The sequence below is a fragment of the Marmota marmota genome, unplaced genomic scaffold (genome assembly GCF_001458135.2).
Source record: "Marmota marmota marmota unplaced genomic scaffold, marMar, whole genome shotgun sequence".
Lineage (NCBI taxonomy): Eukaryota > Metazoa > Chordata > Mammalia > Rodentia > Sciuridae > Marmota > Marmota marmota.
This window is the reverse complement of record NW_026000101.1, coordinates 3,459,895-3,479,168: the sequence shown is the minus strand read 5'-3', so window position 1 is coordinate 3,479,168 and position 19,274 is coordinate 3,459,895. Positions and strand designations below refer to the sequence as shown.

General features: G+C 37.0%; 1 protein-coding gene across 1 annotated transcript in view; it reads right to left on the bottom strand.

Moving 5' to 3' along the window:
* Svep1 (sushi, von Willebrand factor type A, EGF and pentraxin domain containing 1) overlaps window positions 1-19,274 on the bottom strand; it is a 169,542-nt gene that overhangs the window by 122,866 nt on the left and 27,402 nt on the right. The window contains 1 exon segment of the mRNA XM_048783107.1: window positions 17,550-17,726. Coding sequence (XP_048639064.1) covers window positions 17,550-17,726 — 177 coding nt within the window.

Here is a 19,274-nt window from a genome sequence, read left to right as displayed (position 1 = left end):
TTTTTTTTTTTTTTTTTTTGAGATAGGGTCTCACTAAGTTGCATAGGCCCTTGCTAAGGTGCTCATGCTGGCTTTGAATTTGTGATTCTCCTGCCTCAGCCTCTCCAGCCACTGGGATTACAGGTGTGCACCACTATGCCAGACTTCACTCTGATTTCAACAGAAATAAAACTCATTGTCAAGCCTAAGATAAGGAAAAAATTAACATCATTATACTTCTACAAAGTGTCCCCAATTAAATGAACACATAAAGAACATTAATTGTTAGATTGATAAAACCAAAATGTAAAAATCTTTCCAAAGAGAGGAAATAATACACACAAGCATTTGTAACTGGGAATATAGAGTAGATCTACTTTTCCTTAATCCTCCTAATAAGTAAAACTAGAAATCTTGGACATTATATATAAAATAAACACAGAATGAATGAAATGTGAAGATAAAAAGAGAGACCAGATAGATAACTTGAGATTCAAAAAGCCACATGATAATAAGTTCCTTGGCTTTCTTTTTTTCTCAAATATCTCACAACTGGAGTGAAGAAGATAGAAATCCCAAAACATCAATGAGCATTGGCAAGACCCAAACAAAGCAGCCTCCCTAACCCTCCCCCCCCACACACACAAAAATGCTCTCTCTACTCAAAGCAAGAGGAAAAGAACAACCCAGCAGGATAAGGCAATGTTAGACAACAACATTCCACTCCCCTAATCTAGCCAAATACCACAGAATAAACTGTGGCCCAAACATAGTCATACCAGCTGAAGCCAAGTGGGGAACCTAGATTTCCACTCTTGCAAGGCGCTAGTGAGGTGCTCCAACAGATATTCCAGAGTGGTAACAGAAAAGGCAAAGTAGTGAGATGGGTTTTTCACACCAATGGAGCCTGCAGGGTTGAGGGTTGAAAATTGAGCCTCACTTTCACCATTTACGAGAAGTTAGAAAAGGCCCTTCTCCCTGCTCACTGGGGTGGTGACCAAGGAAGATTAGTGGAGAATCAGGACATTCACCAATACCAAGTAGTAAAGAGGTCCCTGTGGTGTTAGCGGAGGTCACATGAGGAGCGATTATAAGGGACTCATACCCCTCCCAGCCAGGATGATATAAGAGGAGCCTTGATGGGCAGCAAGAACTTCCATCTACAGCAGGAACGACCCCGCTACCCTTACCCCAGTGTCAACAGAGGCAAAATCAGGAGCCTGGTTTCTATCTCCACATGGCAAGAACAAAGCAGTGCTCTGCAACCCCCTTCCTTTGCTGGAATGGTGTCCGAGAAAGCCAGCCAAGACAGAAGGATTAAATGTGATTCAGAGTGACCAAACATAATGTGAAACGTCCAGGTTTCAGTTGGAAATACTGGTTCATGCAAAAGATCCTCAGTGGGATGAAAAAAATCATCAGTAGAGGACAACACAGAAACGCTAGAGATGTTAGAACTATCTGACAAAAAGTATTTCGAGGTGTGGGTACAAAAAATAGAAGAGTATAAAGAAAAGAAATTTGAGAAATGAATACAGATAAACTATCAAATAAAAATAATCATTGGGTGGGTGCAGCAGCAGAATGGAGAGATGGGGGGAAAGTTATAAACTGAAAGAGTGATAGGAATTAAACCAGAGACTCTGCGTCTAATAGAAGAAAAAGTAGGTGCTAATCTTCATCATGTGGGGTTAGACCCCAACTTCCTTAATAAGACACCTATAGCATAAGAATTAAAACCAAGAATCAACAATGGGATGGATGCAAACTAAAAAGTTTTTTCTCAGCAAAAGAAATAAACTGTGAGGTGAACAGAGAGCCTACATCCTGGGAGCAAATTTTACCCCTCATACATCAGACAGAGCACTAATCTCTAGGGTGCATAAAGAACTCAACAAGCTAAGTACCAAAAAAAAAAAAAAAAAACAACACTAAATAATCCAATCAATAAGTGGGCCAAGGACCTGAACAGACACTACTCAGAAGAGGTTATACAATCAATCAAGAAATATATGAAAAAAAAAAAAATGCTTATCATCTCTAGCAATCAGAGAAATGCAAATAAAAACTACTCTAAGATACCATCTCACTCCAGTCAGAATAGCAGCTATTATGAAGACAAGCAACAACAAGTGTTGGCGAGGATGTGGGGAAAAAGTTACACTCATACATTGTTGGTGGGACTGCAAATTGGTGCAGCCAATTTGGAAAGCAGTATGGAGATTCCTTGGAAATCTGGGAATGGAACCACCATTTGACTCAGCTATCCATCTCCCCAGACTATACTCAAAGGACTTAAAAACTGCATACTACAGGGACACATCCACATCAATGTTTATAGCAGCACAATTCACAATAGCTACACTGTGGAGCCAACCTAAATGTCCTTCAGTGGATGAATGGATAAAAAAAATGTGGCATTTATACACAACAGAATATTACTCAGCACTAAAAAAAAAAAGAACAAAATCATGGCATTTGCAGGTAAATGGATGGCGTTAGAGAAGATTATGCTAAGTGAAGTTAGCCAATCCCCCCAAAACAAATGCTGAATGTTTTCTCTGACATAAGGGGGTTGACTCAAAGTGGGGTATGGAGGGAGAGTATGGGAAGAAGATTATTTCTAGATAGGGAAGAGGGGTGGGAGGGAAAAGGAGGGAGAAGGAGAATAGCAAGGATGGTGGAATGTAATGGTCATCATTATACAAAATACATGTATGAAGATTCGAATTTGGTGCCAACATACCTCATATACAAACAGAGATATGAAAAATTGTGGTATATATGGTATTTAATAACTGTAATGCAAAAAAAGTACATGTATGATGGCATAATTTGGCGTGAACATACTTTATATAGAGAGTTACAAAAAATTGTGCTGTATATGGGTAATAATGAGTGTAATGCATTCCACTATTGTCATGTATGTAAAAAATAAATTTAAAAAAAAAAAGAAGTTATCCAATCTGAAAAATATAGGGAGAAAAGGGCAAAAAGCAAAACCAAAAGAGAGCTTCAGGAACATAAGACAATACAACATAGGTTCTAAATTCATGACATCAGAGTTTAGGAAGGAGAGAAGAAAGAGGGTTGAGCTGAAAAAGTACCTGAAAAAAACAGCAAGTGGAATTGTCCCAATACTGGTAAAAGATATAAGCCCCTAAATTCAAGTAGCTTAGTGAACCCCGAAATAAGTTAATACTAAAAAAACCCTGCCAAGACACACTACCCTTAGACTTTTGAAAACACAAGAAAAAGAAAAAATCTGGAGAAGAATGCTACCTCAATTATAGCTGAAAATAATTAGAAAGAGCAAATTTCTCGTCAGAAACGATGGTGGCCAGAAGAAAATGATGATGTGTTGAAAGAAAAAACTGTCCACATGGAATCATCTACTTAGTGACATCATCCATCAGGAAAGAAGGGGAAATGAAGACACCATCAAATGAAAAAAAAATGGAGAATTTGCCACTAGCAGATATGCCCTAGAAAAGTTGTTTGAGGGTTCGCTAAACAAAAACAAAACAAACAAAAAAATTTAAAATAAGGAACTTCAGAACATCAAAAAGGAAGGAAAAACATGGTAAGTAATATGATGAGTAAATACAATATATTTTCCTCTTCTTCTGTGCTTCCTCTTACGTTTGATGGTTGGTGTGAAAACTATAACATTGATGAGGTTCTATATGTTTGTAGACAAAATATTTAAGACAGTTATATTACAAATGCAAAAGAGTAAAGAAAGATAAGAATTTTTTTTTTTTTTGTGGTGCTGGGGATTGAACCTAGGGCCTGTGCATGAAAGGTAAGCACTATACCAACTAAGCCATGTCTCCAGCCCCAAGAGAGAAGATTTCTACGCTTGACTTGAACTATAAAATGATACCATCAATAGAATGTGAAGAATATATATAATGTAATAGCTAAAGTTATCAATTAAAAAAACTAAACAAAGATACACAAAATTAAATAAATTAAGATAAATTAAAATGAAATTGTGAAAAATAGTCAAGTCACCCACAGGAAGGCAGAAAAAAGTAAGCAAAGATACAAAAATCAGAACAGATAGAAAACAAAAAATTAAATGGAACGCTTAAACCCTAACATATCAATAATTATATTAAATATAAATAGCAAAAATACACCAATTAGAAGATATAGATTGGCAGAATGGATTAAAATATGTCCAACTATATGCTATTTATAAGAAATTTTCTCCAAATATAACAATATAGGCAGATTCAAACCAAAATAATAGACCATGCAAACATTCATTAAAAGAAAGTGGAAGTGGTTATGTTAGTACCAGATAAAGTGGGTTAGGAGGAAAATTTATAGTACTAAATGCATTTTTTAGAAAAGGAAACACTTCAAATAAATAATCTAAGTTGAGTTGATTCTTGAAGTGTCAAGAATCTTGAGAAAGATCAGAAAAGAAAATTAAATTCATAATTTAAAAACTTCCAAGATAAAAAGAGAAGAAAGAAAAAAGTCCAAGGCTCAGATATTTCACTGGAAAGTTTTAACAAATATTTACCAAATACTTGCCAAAAAGAATTAACATCACTTCTGCACCATTTCAAGAAATGGAAGAGGAGAGAACATGTCTCAGTTCATTTTATCAAGCTAGTATTACCTTGATAACTAAGGGAGATGGAGAAAGTACCAAAAATGAAAATAAAAGACCAAAAAACCTTCAGCTTAGTATCTCTCAGGAATATAGACACAAAATTCTTGATTATCAAACAAAGTTTAACAGTATATGAAATGAATTATAAGTCATGAGCAAATGAGATTTATTCCAGGGATGCAAAGCTGGTTCAATACATGGACATCATTAAATGTAATCTATCACATAAATAGTCTAGAGAAGAAAATTCACAAGATCATGTCAATTGATACATAAAGAGTTCAGCAAATAAAATTCATCATACATTAACGATAAAACCCAGAAACAAATAGGAATTTTCTTCAGCTTGATCAGAAACAACTCCAAAACCATACAACTAACATTGTACTTAAGAATGAAAGACAAGGTAGTTCTTTACTCATCACAGTTCTGGGAGTTCTATCAGCACAATAGAGCAAGAGAATCAAGTAAAAGACATACAGATTAGAAGTAAAATTTTATCTATTTGCAAATGACATGATTCCTTATAGAAAATTCCAAAGGATCTATTAAAAACAACAACAACAAAAAACCCTTCTGGAACTAATAGGTGACCTAAGCAAGATTACAGAATATAAGGAAAACAAGATCAATTGCATTTCTATACACTAACAATGAACTTGTAGAAATTAAAATTCAAAATTCATTTACTATTTATAATTGCTTAAAACTAATGAAACATTTAGGTATAAATGTAACAAAACACATATGGAACTTACATTTTAAAAAACTACACAATGTTGACAAAAGAAATCAAAGATATAAACAAACATAATGCTCATGGGCTATAAGTTTCAACAATAAAAATATCAATTCTCCTCAGATTAGTATACAGATATAAGCAATTCCAATGAGAATTACACCAGGATTTTTTGTAGATGTAGACTATTAGTCTAAATTTATAATGAAAAAAGATCTGGAATACCTAATATAATTTTAATAAGGAAAAATAAAATAGAAGAAATCAGTCCACCCAGTTTCAAGACTTATTATACAGCTACGCCAACCAAGACTTTGTGGTATTGATAGATCAATGGAACAGAAGGGGAACTCAGAAATAGACATGCACAAATACATCCAACTGATTTTTCAACAAAGGTACAATAGCAAGTCAGTGGAGGAATGATAGTCTTTTCAAGAAATGGTATAGAGAAATTGATTAACCAAATTGGTACAAAAATTAAACATGATTTAAATCTCACATCTTATAAAATAATTGATATTTAAGTATCATAGACTTAAATATAAATGTAAAACTATAATACTTGTAGAAATAAACATAGGATAAAAATCTTCAGAAACCAGGACTAGGTAAAGAGTTCTTAGACCTGACACCAAAGCACAATCCATAGAAGGAAAAATTGAAGAAAAAAAAAAAAGGTACTTCATCAAATTAAAAACAAATTTTTGCTCTATAAATGACCATCTTGTGTGGGTGGTGATGGTGCAGGAGTACCAGGGATTGAACTCAAGGGCACTCAACCACCGAGCCACATCCCCAGCCCTATTTTGTATTTTATTTAGAGACAGGATCTCACTGAGTTACTTAGTGCCTTGCTTTTTCTGAGGCTGGCTTTAACTAGCAATCTTCCTGCCTCAGCCTCTCAAACCACTGGGATTACAGATGTGGGCCACTGTACCTGGCTATAAATGACCATCTTAAGAGAATAAATAAGATAAGCTACAGAATGAAAGAAAGTATTTGCAAACCACATATCTGACACATGATTAAAATCTATAATATATAAAGAGCTCTCATAAGTTTAAAAGAGCAAAGAAACTAATCAGACTATGGACAAAAAATATGAACAGACAGTTCAATAAAGAAGATATACAGATGGCAAATAAGCATATGAAAAAATGTTCAAAGTCATTGGTCAATGGGGACATGAAAATTAAAACCAAAATAGGATATCACAACACAACCCAACAAATTAGAAATTTAACCTAGTGACATAAAGACTTGTGTTCAAATAAAATCCTGTATGCAAATATTTATAGTAGCTTTATTCATAAAAGCACCAAACTGGAAACAACACACATGTCCTTCAACATGCAAATAAGTAAGATGTAAGATGTTTATATTATGAAATACTACTTAGCAATAAAATGAATAACTGATACATGTAACAACTTGGAAGAACTTCCAGAGAATTATGTCAAATTTAAAAAGTCAATCTCAAAATATTACATTCTGCATGATTTCATTTATATAGCATCCTTTAAATGACAACATTATAGAAACAGAACAAATTAGTGGTTGCAAGAGGTGAATGGGGGAAGTGGGTGGAGGAATCAGAGGAAAGTGTTTGTAGCTCTAAAAGAGCAACATAGGTGATCCTTGTGGTGGCAAGAGGGTTCTAGATCACTGGGTGCAGTGGCCCACGGCAGAGGCTTTGGAGGCTGAGGCAGGAGAATCTCAAGTTCATAACCAGCCTCAGCAATTTAGTGAGACTAGGAACAACTTAGTGAGACCCTGTTTCAAAAAATATAAAGGTCTAGGGATGTGTCTCAGAGGTTAAGCACCTTTGGGTTCAATCCTTGATACCAGGAAAAAAAAAATTCTGGATCAATGTCAACATCTTAGTGTTGATAGCACACACTAATTTTGTAAGATGTTAACATTAAAAAAAAAAAAAACAGGAAAGGGATATAGGGGATTTCTCATATGATTTTTCAAAACTTCATGTGACTCTACAGTTATCTTGAAAGAAAAAAGTATAATGAAAAAAAAATTAAGTAATAGAAGACTGAAAAGCAAAATTTCTAGGTATATTCAGAAACAGCCAAGGTAGAACAACTACATTTTGGACATTTGTGGATCTTGTCACTTCAGAGGAAAGCTAATCACTGCTTTATAGACACCTGGAAGTGGGGAAGAGAATATGATGAAAAGTACATTAAGTACTATGACTGGAAAGGGGCAATGCATGAATTGGAATTCTTATTCATATATCAGTTTCAATAAAATTTTACAGCTCCTTATGAGTGTCATACAATTCTCTTTCAAATTATTCATAGGAAATATATATATTTTTTTCCGGTTAGTATTAATGGAATTTGATAACATTTTTAAATACTAATGTTTCTTCACAGAAAATTTTGATTTTTAAATTATTTATGTTGTTATCTTCTAAATCTGTTCTATTAATGCCTGGGGTTTTAGTTGTTTCCTTTGGATTTTCCAGGTGAACAATAATATAGCATATAATAATAAAATAACTTTATTTTTGTTTTAAATATCAAATAAGGACATAGAGTATTCTTGCTTAATTAATTCTCATGATTTTAGTGTTAAGTAGATCAAATATAATGTCTATTTTTTTCTTATAGCTTGTTCTATACAGTTCATGATTTATTTTCATATTACTGCTTCCATATTTTGACCAGATTTTAACTTCAAGTTTTAATGGAAACCCCCTAAATGTTATCATTGTAATAATGGTTGGCCTTGTGTATTTGTTAAACGATTGCTTAAATGGTAAAAACAAACAAACAAACAAACAAACAAACAAACAAAAAACTACCATACCCTGGAAAACACTACCTCAAACCATCAATAAAAATATGCAAATAGCTTTAAGAGCACACACAGGCTTGTGTGCATGCGTGCACACACACACACACACACATGCACATAAGGTTTTTGGAGTAAATTTGGCAACAGTCTCAGTAACTGGGTAACATGAAAGAGAGAAATGTGTGATTAGGCACTTCCTACTGTTGAACTCGGCCTCCCAGATGGCTTACTTTGATACTAAGCCAGTGCTTCTCAGGGTCACTAGACTTGTTCACCTTTGCTTCTCCATACAAGGGATGGAAAATTCCCAGGAAATTGAGAACCAAGCAGAGTTTCCATATGCTGTGATCCTAGTATCTGATCATAAACTCACTTAATTTGTTCATTCACCAAAAATTTATTAATGCTTACTCCAGGTGTTGTGCAGCAGAGGACATAAAAATTAAAAGAGGCACAATACTGCTTTAAATGAATCCACAGAATGTTAAAGAAGAAAAACCTTCCCCAAATTATAATACTGTATAGTAAGTATGCAGAGAGAAGATGTTTCAGAGAACCAAAATATCTAGATCTAACCGTGTCTAGATGAGAAATCTACGGAGGAAGGAAGGAGAGTAAAGTCTCCTTTGGAGAAACAAGTTTGTCATAAATCTAAAAGAAGTGACAAGAACCACAGAGACAAGACATGGGATATTCTAAGCAAAGGGAAGAAAAATGTACAAGTATGGAAGTGTTGAAGCAGCCACAGCAGCTTGGGGTGGCTGGAGCGAAAGATGCTGCCATGATCACACCCCACCACTCATTCAGCCCTAGTAGAATCACATGGCTTTGATGTTTCTTCTCAAACTGTTTAAAAAGAGATACAGTGTGGTTTTTGATTGTTATTTTAATGCATTAATTTAATCTGTTAATATAGATTGGGGTTTTTTACTATTGACATTTGGAACTTGTTGGGGCTACATGGTGTATCATAGGATATCTCCACCATCCCTGGCTACTACCCACCAGATACCAGTAACTCTTACCAGCTGTGACAACCAAAATCAATTCTAGATATTGTTAAACATCCTGGGGGCAGCGGGGATAGCCGGGGTGGGGGGAATCCCTCCCTGTTAAGAACCACCACTGGGTTCTATGTTAATCAAGTGCTTACTGCATGCAGGTGATTTAATACACAAGATCATATTTTCTTTTTTCCAATGATCCTACTATTATTGACTCTATTTTTTTTTAGATAAGGAAACTAAGGTCCAGAGAGATCAAAAAATTTTCCCAGGAATAAACACAGTGACTGTCAGAACCAAGACTCATGGCACTAACTGTTGTCAATAACTTATTTATGGACTCACAGTGGCATGAGGACTGAATCATGTATATCTCAGCATCACCAGCGCTCAGCGTACTACAAGGCACATCATGATTTCTCAGAACTTGCCGTTTGAACAATCATAGCCCGATTGCCTCTAGTGTGGGCTCTCATTTTTAAATTGTTAACATTGGCTACCATAGAAACTTGGCTAATCCTCTAATGTAGTGAATCAATTCCTCGTAGACCCCATGGAAACAAACAATGGGGATGTTAAGTTACGACTTAGAAGCAACTGTTTATGTTAAATGTAACCTGGAAAGAGCAGCAAAATGTTTCTGGATCATTTCTTTGATGGATCATGATTGCACAGTGAGTGCTTTGGATGGATTGCAAATAACTGAAAGAACTCCGGGGTCAGAGAGATCTGGGTCTGCAGGTTAACTCCGCCTCTTTATAGTTGAATGACATCAGGAAAACCTTGCATTCCTTAAAACTGATTCCAGTTTTGCAAATACAGAATATAAGTAGGAAAAGACTTTGGCATGTGGATGTGCCATGGATCATTTTTAAGAGATTTAGTTTCCAGAACCTCCATCTTCATATATACCTAAATTGATGGATGGGCTTGAGAAAGTGTCTATGGTGCCTTTTCCTAATAGCACGTCTTTTTTTTTTTTCCCCAAAAGAAATGCACACTTCTTGCCCCTTCTAAATCGTAAGTGCATTGCCCAAAGATGAGAAACCTATAGCATGGTTCAAAATCTTGATAGCTTGAAACCTTTTAATCAAGGCAGGCTTCCAAGAAGATTTTCTCAATTAGAGAAACTGTCATAGAACAGATTTCTAGAACTTGTTTTGTGTAACTGAAACCAACAAGAAGTCCTTTCATGAGCGCTTTACTAAGTCTTTTAGTAAAGCTCTATGTGTGTGTGTGTGTGGGGGGCCCAAAACTGAGAAAGTGAATAATGGTAACAGTTGAGTATCAATTCCTTTTGCAAGTCAAAAGTTTTCCAATTCCTCAATTTCAATAAAATTAAAAAGGATCCAAGGAAATTGTTAGCTAGCAGATGATTTACCATACTTTTCTGATTACAGATAACTGGTGTAGTTTTTGTCATGTAACTAAGGAGGAACTCCAAGAATTGAGAGACATTGACTTAACTCTTTCACATTCTATTTACATATTTATGTGAAGATTTCAGCATAAAATCCATAGCAATAAAAACAGTAAAGAAATCAAATTGGTGCCATAAGTTTCTTGACTGAAAATGAATAATAAAAACCCACGGGTACATGAACTAATTAATATCCATCTCATTAAAAGATGTATTTGCAATAGTATTTTTATGTGTCATTAGTATCAAAATGTATAATGTTTGACAAATTATACAAAATAACAATTATGATAATAACTCAATCTAGTAGTAGTTTTTGTCATAGAAAATTAAAATATTTATTTTAGTTTATATCCAAAGATTATATGGCAGAGAAGTACAATGCTGGGATCAATAGAAGGTTTTGGGATATGAAAATATGTTGCATAGAAAATAATTGTATGGTAGAAATGGAATAAAACTATGAAAATAAGAAGTTTCAAAATTCTTGCATTAAAAAGTGCTTATTCACAAATGAATACTTAAAGAAATCAAATTATGTATGATACTTAGATTTTAGTGGCTACACTTGAAAATGATAGTTTTATTTTAAAATGTCAATACAGTATTATAGAAATGTCTTCTTTTAAATTTCTACTGAAAAGTTTTAGATTGGCCACTTGAAAACCAATGAGGGATCCATAAATTTTCAATATTTTTGGAGGGAGGAATAGGTTACATGAGTAAAGATGTTTGAAGACCATGATTTGTAGATGTTTGATGTTTTTCTTTGTCCCCGGAAAGAGTCACTTATAATGAGGCCAGGGAAAAGAAGAGGAGAATAAGACCTCACAATGATAAAGAGAAATTGGTCACAATCCTTACCTTGACAATTTTAAGCTACTGGCTATACTTTTCTGAGTCTATCTAAACAGCACAATATGCTGACTTTGGGGTTTGTGATGCTTCACACCAATGTTCCAGTTTTGTGTGTTTCTGTAACAAATGTGATAGACAGGAACATTTATCATCATGGTCGAATACCCACCTACCTCGGTGGAAAAGAGAGTAAACTCCCTGATTCTAGGCAGCAAGTTAGAAATCCTCCTCCTTGAGTTGATGAGAACCAGTATCAACATGCTGGCTGGCAATATGCCCTCATAAAAAGCAAAGCAAGCATAAAACATTGTACAAATTCCTTACATCTTACAAATCCTTTATTTGGTACCATTGGGGATATTTTTTTGGAGGAGAATCAGCTAAGCTCTGCTTAGAGAACAATACTGCCAAATGTTTTGGTTTCCATTCAAGAATTTCTAGAGCTCTTTCTCCTCTCTTCTTTCCAAAGAAATGATATAATCTTTAGACAGGAAAAAGTATGTGTGCATGAAGGGTGGGGGTGGGAATTTATGTGCATTTGTGTATGTGTGTAACAAGAGATTCCCACATAAATATTTCAGTGTTTCTATATCTATAGTGTAACTTCCTTGGATGAAAAATAATACAACTGGAGCTTTGGCTCAAATGATCTGGGCCTCACCGTTGGACACTATCCAGCTATAATTTTCAATCTGCTCATTCCTAGCTCACTGAAAGGAAGTCAATCTGCAGAGAAGCAATGTCCTCAAGATGCCTGTTGTCTCTGTACTCTGTGTCTGTCAAATCCCCTCAGGGGAAATCCAGAACAGCTGCAACTCCTTGGATTTACAAGAGCTCACTGGTTATTCACAACTAATTTGATGATCCATTCATCTTAAAGTGACTATTCTAGTAAATCAACTGTATACTGTACTTAATTTATTGTTGGCAGAGCTTAATAAAAATGTAAATATTTTGCTTTCATTTAAATCAAGTGTATTTAAAAGAAATTGTCCTAGCATGTGTTTTTGTGCTAGGGATTCTGTGGTGCCCAAGGCAGACATGGAAACCATGAATTGCCTAAGATTTAAATGATGAGTTTCTCTTCATTGAAGATTCTGGTATTAAAGTCAACTTCTTGCCTGCATCTGTTTTTATTTTATTTTTCTTGAGCACTTACTATAGGGTCTGAAGGCAGGAAGTAGAATACAAAACATATCAGGAAGCCATTGCCTGTTAGACTTGTTTGAGGAATTAAGAACAAAGACAGTAGACAGATGTGGTGAGAAAAGGAACCAGATCTTGAATCAAGGTCTGAGGAATGAAAGGCATGGTATTTGGAAGGAAGTGCAACTAGTTCTAGCTTTTAGCTCAAAGGTAAAAGAGAGGTCAAGTCACACAAAGCCTCTATGTCCTGCTAAGGAGCTTGAATTTATTCTATGAATGGGCCATCATTTAAAAGCATTAAGCAGGAGTGTGGCATGACAAGATATGTATTTTATGTAATTCATTCTGTCTTTTCCTTCCTAGTACTATATTGAATCATATGAAGTTGCTATTCTACAGATGGAAAATGATCGAATATTGATGACCTCATTAGGGGCCAACTAACGCTTTGAATTCAAAATTGTATTTTTAATTGTGAGTATATTTATTCAGCATCTCTCTCTACAGCTAGATGTAGATCTTGGAGCCAGAAGACTGGCTCATATCTCAGCTCTTCTAGCTGCATGACCCTGGATAAGTTACTTAACCTCTCAAACTTTCAGTCTCCTTATTTCTAAAATAGAACTACACTCCAGAGAGTTATTAGGAAGATTAAATGAGTTAACAAACATCAATGTTTGGAAACGTGTCTTGCACATAGTCATTGTCATATAATGTTTGCTATTTTAAATATCATTATCAGTTATAGCTTTTGTCACCATTGACATCATCATCATTGCCATGACTGCCTAAGAGCCTGTTAAAGGTGAAGGATGAAAAAAATAATACTAGTAATAGAGCCGGAAATGAAAGCAACAGTTTTCTTTGCCAGTTCTCTCAGTTAACCCAACCATTTACCAACACACATGTGCATATGCAAACACACACACAATTATTTATGTAGATGCATATGTATATAAATCTATATACATAATCTTTTCATATCTACATCAATCTACATAGATATATATGCATATAGATATATGTGTATTTATGTATGTATCTATTTAGATATAAGTCCATTTTACAGAAGACATTAAGTTACCTAAAGTTACATGGTTTATAACCAGCAGAGATTGAATGTGAACCAGATCTTTCTATATTTTTGCAAATTTTGAAAACAGTTCCATGGTTGGTCTCTGAATGACAATGTGTATAAGAGATTATTTTCAAAAATGGAAAAATAAGTAGTGTGGTATCTTGAAAATAACATAGGACTTAGAGCAAAGTGCCCTGGGTCCCTCCCTGGGTTCTGCTGATAGCTGAATATGTCATCTTGGGCAAAAAACTCATTTTTTCTTGAGGCTCCAATTTCCTCTTGCAGAATGAGGGGTTTAAAGCAGATAATCTCTAAGGTTCTTGCTGGCTCTAGAAAGAAACTATGTGCTTTTGAAAGACATTGTTTCTAAGATGATGAAAAATGCTTAGCATTCCAAATGTTCAGAATGAAAACTGACCTCCTCCTATTGAGTAATAAAATAGCCTCGGCCTCCTCATCTTTCTGATCTTAGCTTAGAATCCCTTTAGCCTTCCCTGGAGCCTGTTCTTGATAGCACAAACATATTTATTTGATAGCACATGTCATGGTTTGCAATTGCAAAATGATTTATGTGGTTATATTGTAAATTCCAAGAAGGCAGAGACCATCCCTGTGGGCTCATGGTGGAATCACTAACTAGTGCCTCATAGGGGTTAGACATGGAAAATGTTCTTCAGCAACATTCATTGACTAAATGGATTCTAAAAGAGGCTCCCTGCTTCCAGGTTTTCAGTACTGGATGATTTAGAGCTAACTTTGGTTTTTGCCTTTCAGAAAGATGAATCTGGTAATGAACATTTCAGGTCACAGGAAGAATATGATTTACTTATTTTCTCTTAGCTCCTAGGATGCCAGAGAAGCCAGCAACGGTGCTACCTCCTGCAACTACAGATAGTAGACATCTTGGAGCACCAAAACCACTTTTCTTAATTGCTACCAGAGTCCTAGGCCAGAGGCCCGATTCTGGGGGTATCAAAAGACCAGATGTGGTCACCTGCCACCTCGAGAGACCAATCAAAGAGATGAATGGTGGTAAAGCAGGAAAGGAATTTGTCCAGTTTGGCCATAGAGAGAAGGACAGGGGAACTAGAATCTAGGCCTTGTCCTCGGGGTTCTGGTGGGAACTTCAGGATTACACAAGGAAGAATTAGGGAAGGGTACAGGAAGCAGTCTTGGTCTAACTGTGGTCTGGCTAATCATTATCTCAGGTCTGGTTCTATGCAGTCTTGGGGGATCATGGGAAACCATTTTACTTCTTGAGAGGTAGTTCAGTTCCTGTCAAGAGATGATTGTTCCTATTTAGGGGGTTGCTTTGGTTCCTATCACAGGGAGGTAAGCCCATAGGCTTTGCTGGAATTTGAGACAAACTGGCAAGGACTCAGAGAGTGAGCAGGCCAGAGGAGCAGAATGGAGTCATTCCTAATAATGACAGGGTCCTCCTTCAGGGGCAGCAAAGGAAAATTCTCTTGGAAGCAAATACTGAAGACGACAAGATGAACATTTATATTGGAGCAACTCTGATTTAGATCTTGTATGTCAGAAAGTGTTAAGCTGAGGTTTACTAAGTTAAGAGAAAGAATGGAAAAACTAATCCTTTTATGTGTGGTATTCTTGGCTGCAACTGGCAGCAGAAGGCCTCTGATCTCTCTACTGATGCTCTCATGACAGGCCCACCCAACCTCCCACATTTTATGGACTGCTGCGCCTTTCAGCCTGGAATGCGCTACTGGTGGCAGCCAAAGCTATTTGGGTAACTAGGGGCAGCAGGTTTGTGAATTGAGCTTCCCCCCACTCCCCCACCTCTCCAGCTTATCCCCTGGGATGCAAGATCCTAGAGCTGTAGAATGGAGGCTGGGGCACACAGTGGCTGAGGCTGATGACGGTGGCTTGTTGGCAGGAAACAGTTCAGCCTAAGGACCACATGGAAGGCAGACATGCTGACGGCAGCTTCCAGCAAAGAAAATGAGATTTTCTGCCTGCATTTGGTGGGCTAGGATGGGAGGAGTCAGGGAGGGCGTGTTGGGGAGAGCGCCAAGCTGTTGATGAGAGTGTGGGAAGATTCAAGGGGAGGGAGAAACAAGAGGAGGCACTGTGCCAACTCAGAGGCAGTTGGGTTGATCTCTCCTCCCTTTGCTGCCTAAGTGAGAAATCCTGCTGGGTGGGTGGAAGCAGGGCCAAGAAAAGAGAGATTCTGCTGGGTGAACACGGATGGTCAGACCAGGCAAGGATCTGCTAGCTGGGATCAGAGTCATGGGAGGAAGGAGAATTTAAGAGAAATGAGAAGAGGGACAATGAGAATAAAAGAGAGTAAAATAATGATACAAGAAGAAATGTCCCATAAGAAGAAAGAATAAAAGAAGAGAACATATTGAATAGAGAGAGGACCACGTTTCTGTGCTGCAGAGCCGGCTACCTACCAAATGCCAGAATGAAATAATATTCACATGAACTAGTAGTGAGCAGCCGAACAACACTGAGAAAACCAAACCTACTGCTCCCACATTTCCCTGGTGAGTGTCATTTCCATGGGAATACGGTTTTCCAAAACAAAAAATCATGGAAAATCTGTAAGTTATTTTAAAAAAACAACATTGCTTTTTAGGTAAAAAACAGAATGAATAAAATACTGTCTAACACGGAAAAACCACAGGCTGCTTTTAAATATTAAATACTTCCTAAAATATAACACAGAGCGTGAGAATCATTAAGAATGCCTCTCTAATAAAATAAGAAGACGTTTCTGTAAGAAACTTTAGAAAAGGAAAATTTACAAACGTTGACAATGTAAATTCCGTTTTGAAATCACAGCATTTTTGGAACTTTTTTTTTTTCCATACAAGGGATTGAACCCAGAGGCTCTTAACCACTGAGCCACATTCCTAGCCTGTTTTTTATTTTTTATTTTGAATTATGAGACAGGGTCTTGCCAAGTTGCTGAGAGCCTCATTAAGTTGCTGAGGCTGACTTTGAACTTGAGATACTCCTGCCTCAGCCTCCAAAGCTGCTGGAATTACAGGCATGTGCGACTGTGCCCAGCCTTTTGGAACTTTCTGATGCCCTTTTGGGGAGGCTTTCAATGAGTCAAAAGATCAAGCAAATGTTGCATTTTTCATGACAATTTAGCAAGGTATATTCAGATCAGGGAATGGAATCCCACTGGTTGCAATCTCATACACAGACTGAGACATATTTTGGTGTAGGTTCCTATGGAACAGATTTGGCTAGTAGATTAATGACAAAAGACCTCAAATCTTCCCCCTTCCAATTCTGAACCCATCCTTGCAGAGGGCTTCCTCTTGATATCCTGCCATGGCCATGTGAGCAAGCCTGGGCTAGCCTGATGGGGTATGAAAGGCCTCATGGAGGATAGCCTCCTTGTCCCAGTCCAGACCACTTCAGACCAGTCTACAGTCATCTGACTGCTGGCATTGAAGCCAGCTGAGATCTGGAAGGCAGACTACTCTAGTCATAGCTGAGGGCAAAAGCATGATTCATAGTAGCTAAAACCAAAAGAGCTAAAAGAGCTGCCCAAATGATCCACACTCATGAGCAATAGATACATTATTTTGGCAGGCGCAGTGGTATACACCTATAATCTCAGTGGCTCAGGAGGCTGAGGCAGGAGGATCACAAGTTTAAAGCCAGCATCAGCAATTAGTCAAGGCCCTCAGCAACTTAGCAAGGCCTTGTTTGAACATAAAAAAAAAAAGAGCTGGGGATGTGGCTCAGTGGTTAAGCACCCCTGGGTTCAATTTCTGGTGTCAAAAACAAACAAACAAATAAATAAAAAAACCAGTGTTTTAAGCCACGAAGTTTGGGGATCATTTGTTACACAACAGGCAACTGATACTGTTATACACCGTCTGGAGACTTACCTGTACACTCATACTGTAGACCTTTCCCATAATAACCCTTTTCACAGATGCATTCAAATTGACCTGTGTGTGTCCCACATTTACAGCTTGCCATTCGGTCACAGCAGTCTTTTCCAGCTTCACAGAGGTATGAGCAGTGGGACATGTCCTCTTGAATGAAACTCCCAGTAGGTAGATCTATCAAAAACATATGACAGGGCAATTAAAAAGTGATTGACAATTGAATGTTACATTCTTTAGTCTCTAAAATTCAAGTGCAAGCTGCAGACAATATCTTTTTCTCATCAGTCTAATCGCTTCCTTGCTCTCTACTCTCACCCAAATATAAATGTGTGTTATTTGCTACCACGCTCTGGGAATTTGTTTCAGCCAGTTAAGTTATTTCAGTTCTGGAACCGCATCATAAGTTCTCAGGGCCACTCAGGGTCAGGCAGAAATTAAGTACTTTGGAGACAAATCTCCAGATGCAGCAGGAAGTAACACAGTCAGTTCCTCAGGTCATCCTCCTGGCTTCCAAACCAGCAGTGTTGCACCGCCTCTGAATGAGGTCAGGCAGCAGTAACCAGATACCCGAGTTCCTTGTTCAAGTTAGAAGTAAAACTGCAATTCTGACTATTGAATAAGGATGTTGATTGTGAGCTACTGACTTTAGATTAAATTCCATCACTTTGCTATTTGATTAAAGACTTAAAGAACAGCACCCACATAAGCTAAGTGATAAAACCAGGATCTGGTCTGTGTCTCAAATTTAAATACATTGACACATGTTAATGTTAACAGAGACCATTCTGTTAACAGAGGCCATGCCCACCACCAGCCTGAGCAGAGCAGTTTCAAAAGTGACTTAACAAGGCAGGGAAAGGTTGAATATGACGGGTCAGGAATGGATGCCAGGAATGGGGCAAGCAGTAAGTCCATTTAGGTCCAGAGTGTTAGGTCCAGATATAGGGATGGGCCTGTGGCAGGAACTCAAGTGACCGAGTGTCACAAGACACAGAGACTGCGAGTGCATACCTGGGAAAGAGATTGATGATGTGCTCAATGATGGAGTGTCTGTTTCCATGTATAACAAAGTGAATAACAAATAGGGGCGATGTAAAAGGAAGACTTCAGCCCCAAGGGGAAGAGGCCAGAACAAGAAAGAGGCCAGGCACCACATTAAAATCTACCCAGTATACTCTGATGTGGATGAAAAAGACCTATGACAGGGGCCCTGAAGACTTGGTTCTGACACATTGGGTCACAGGTTTATTTTACAGTGAACAACTTAGGAAAGCAGGAAAAACTTAAGTGTCAAGGATGGTCAACGCTGTAGCGTTCAAATCTGGGAGAGAAACAAATGGAAGAATTTTATATGAAATAAAGCTATTATTCTGTAGGCTTATTGAGCATGGCTAGAAACATAGACAATTTCAACATGAAAAGTGGATCTGTCCAAAATAAAAGTAGCTTTAGAGATTATAAAGCCAAGGGAAAGAACTCATGGCCTTTGATCTAATCATGTCTTTCTAATAAAAACAGGGTTTCTTCTTACCAGATATGGGAAATCTACCAAAGTATTATGCATTCTAGATTTTAGTGTAAACAACATACTGGCTTTTAAAGCTGTTGCGTTATAGAATCCAAAACCCTTTCCTTGAAAGCTCCATCCTACTTAGTTTCTGGTTAATTCACACTGACACAAAAGGCACCAGTCTTAGAAGACAGATTGGAGATTCGTCCTCT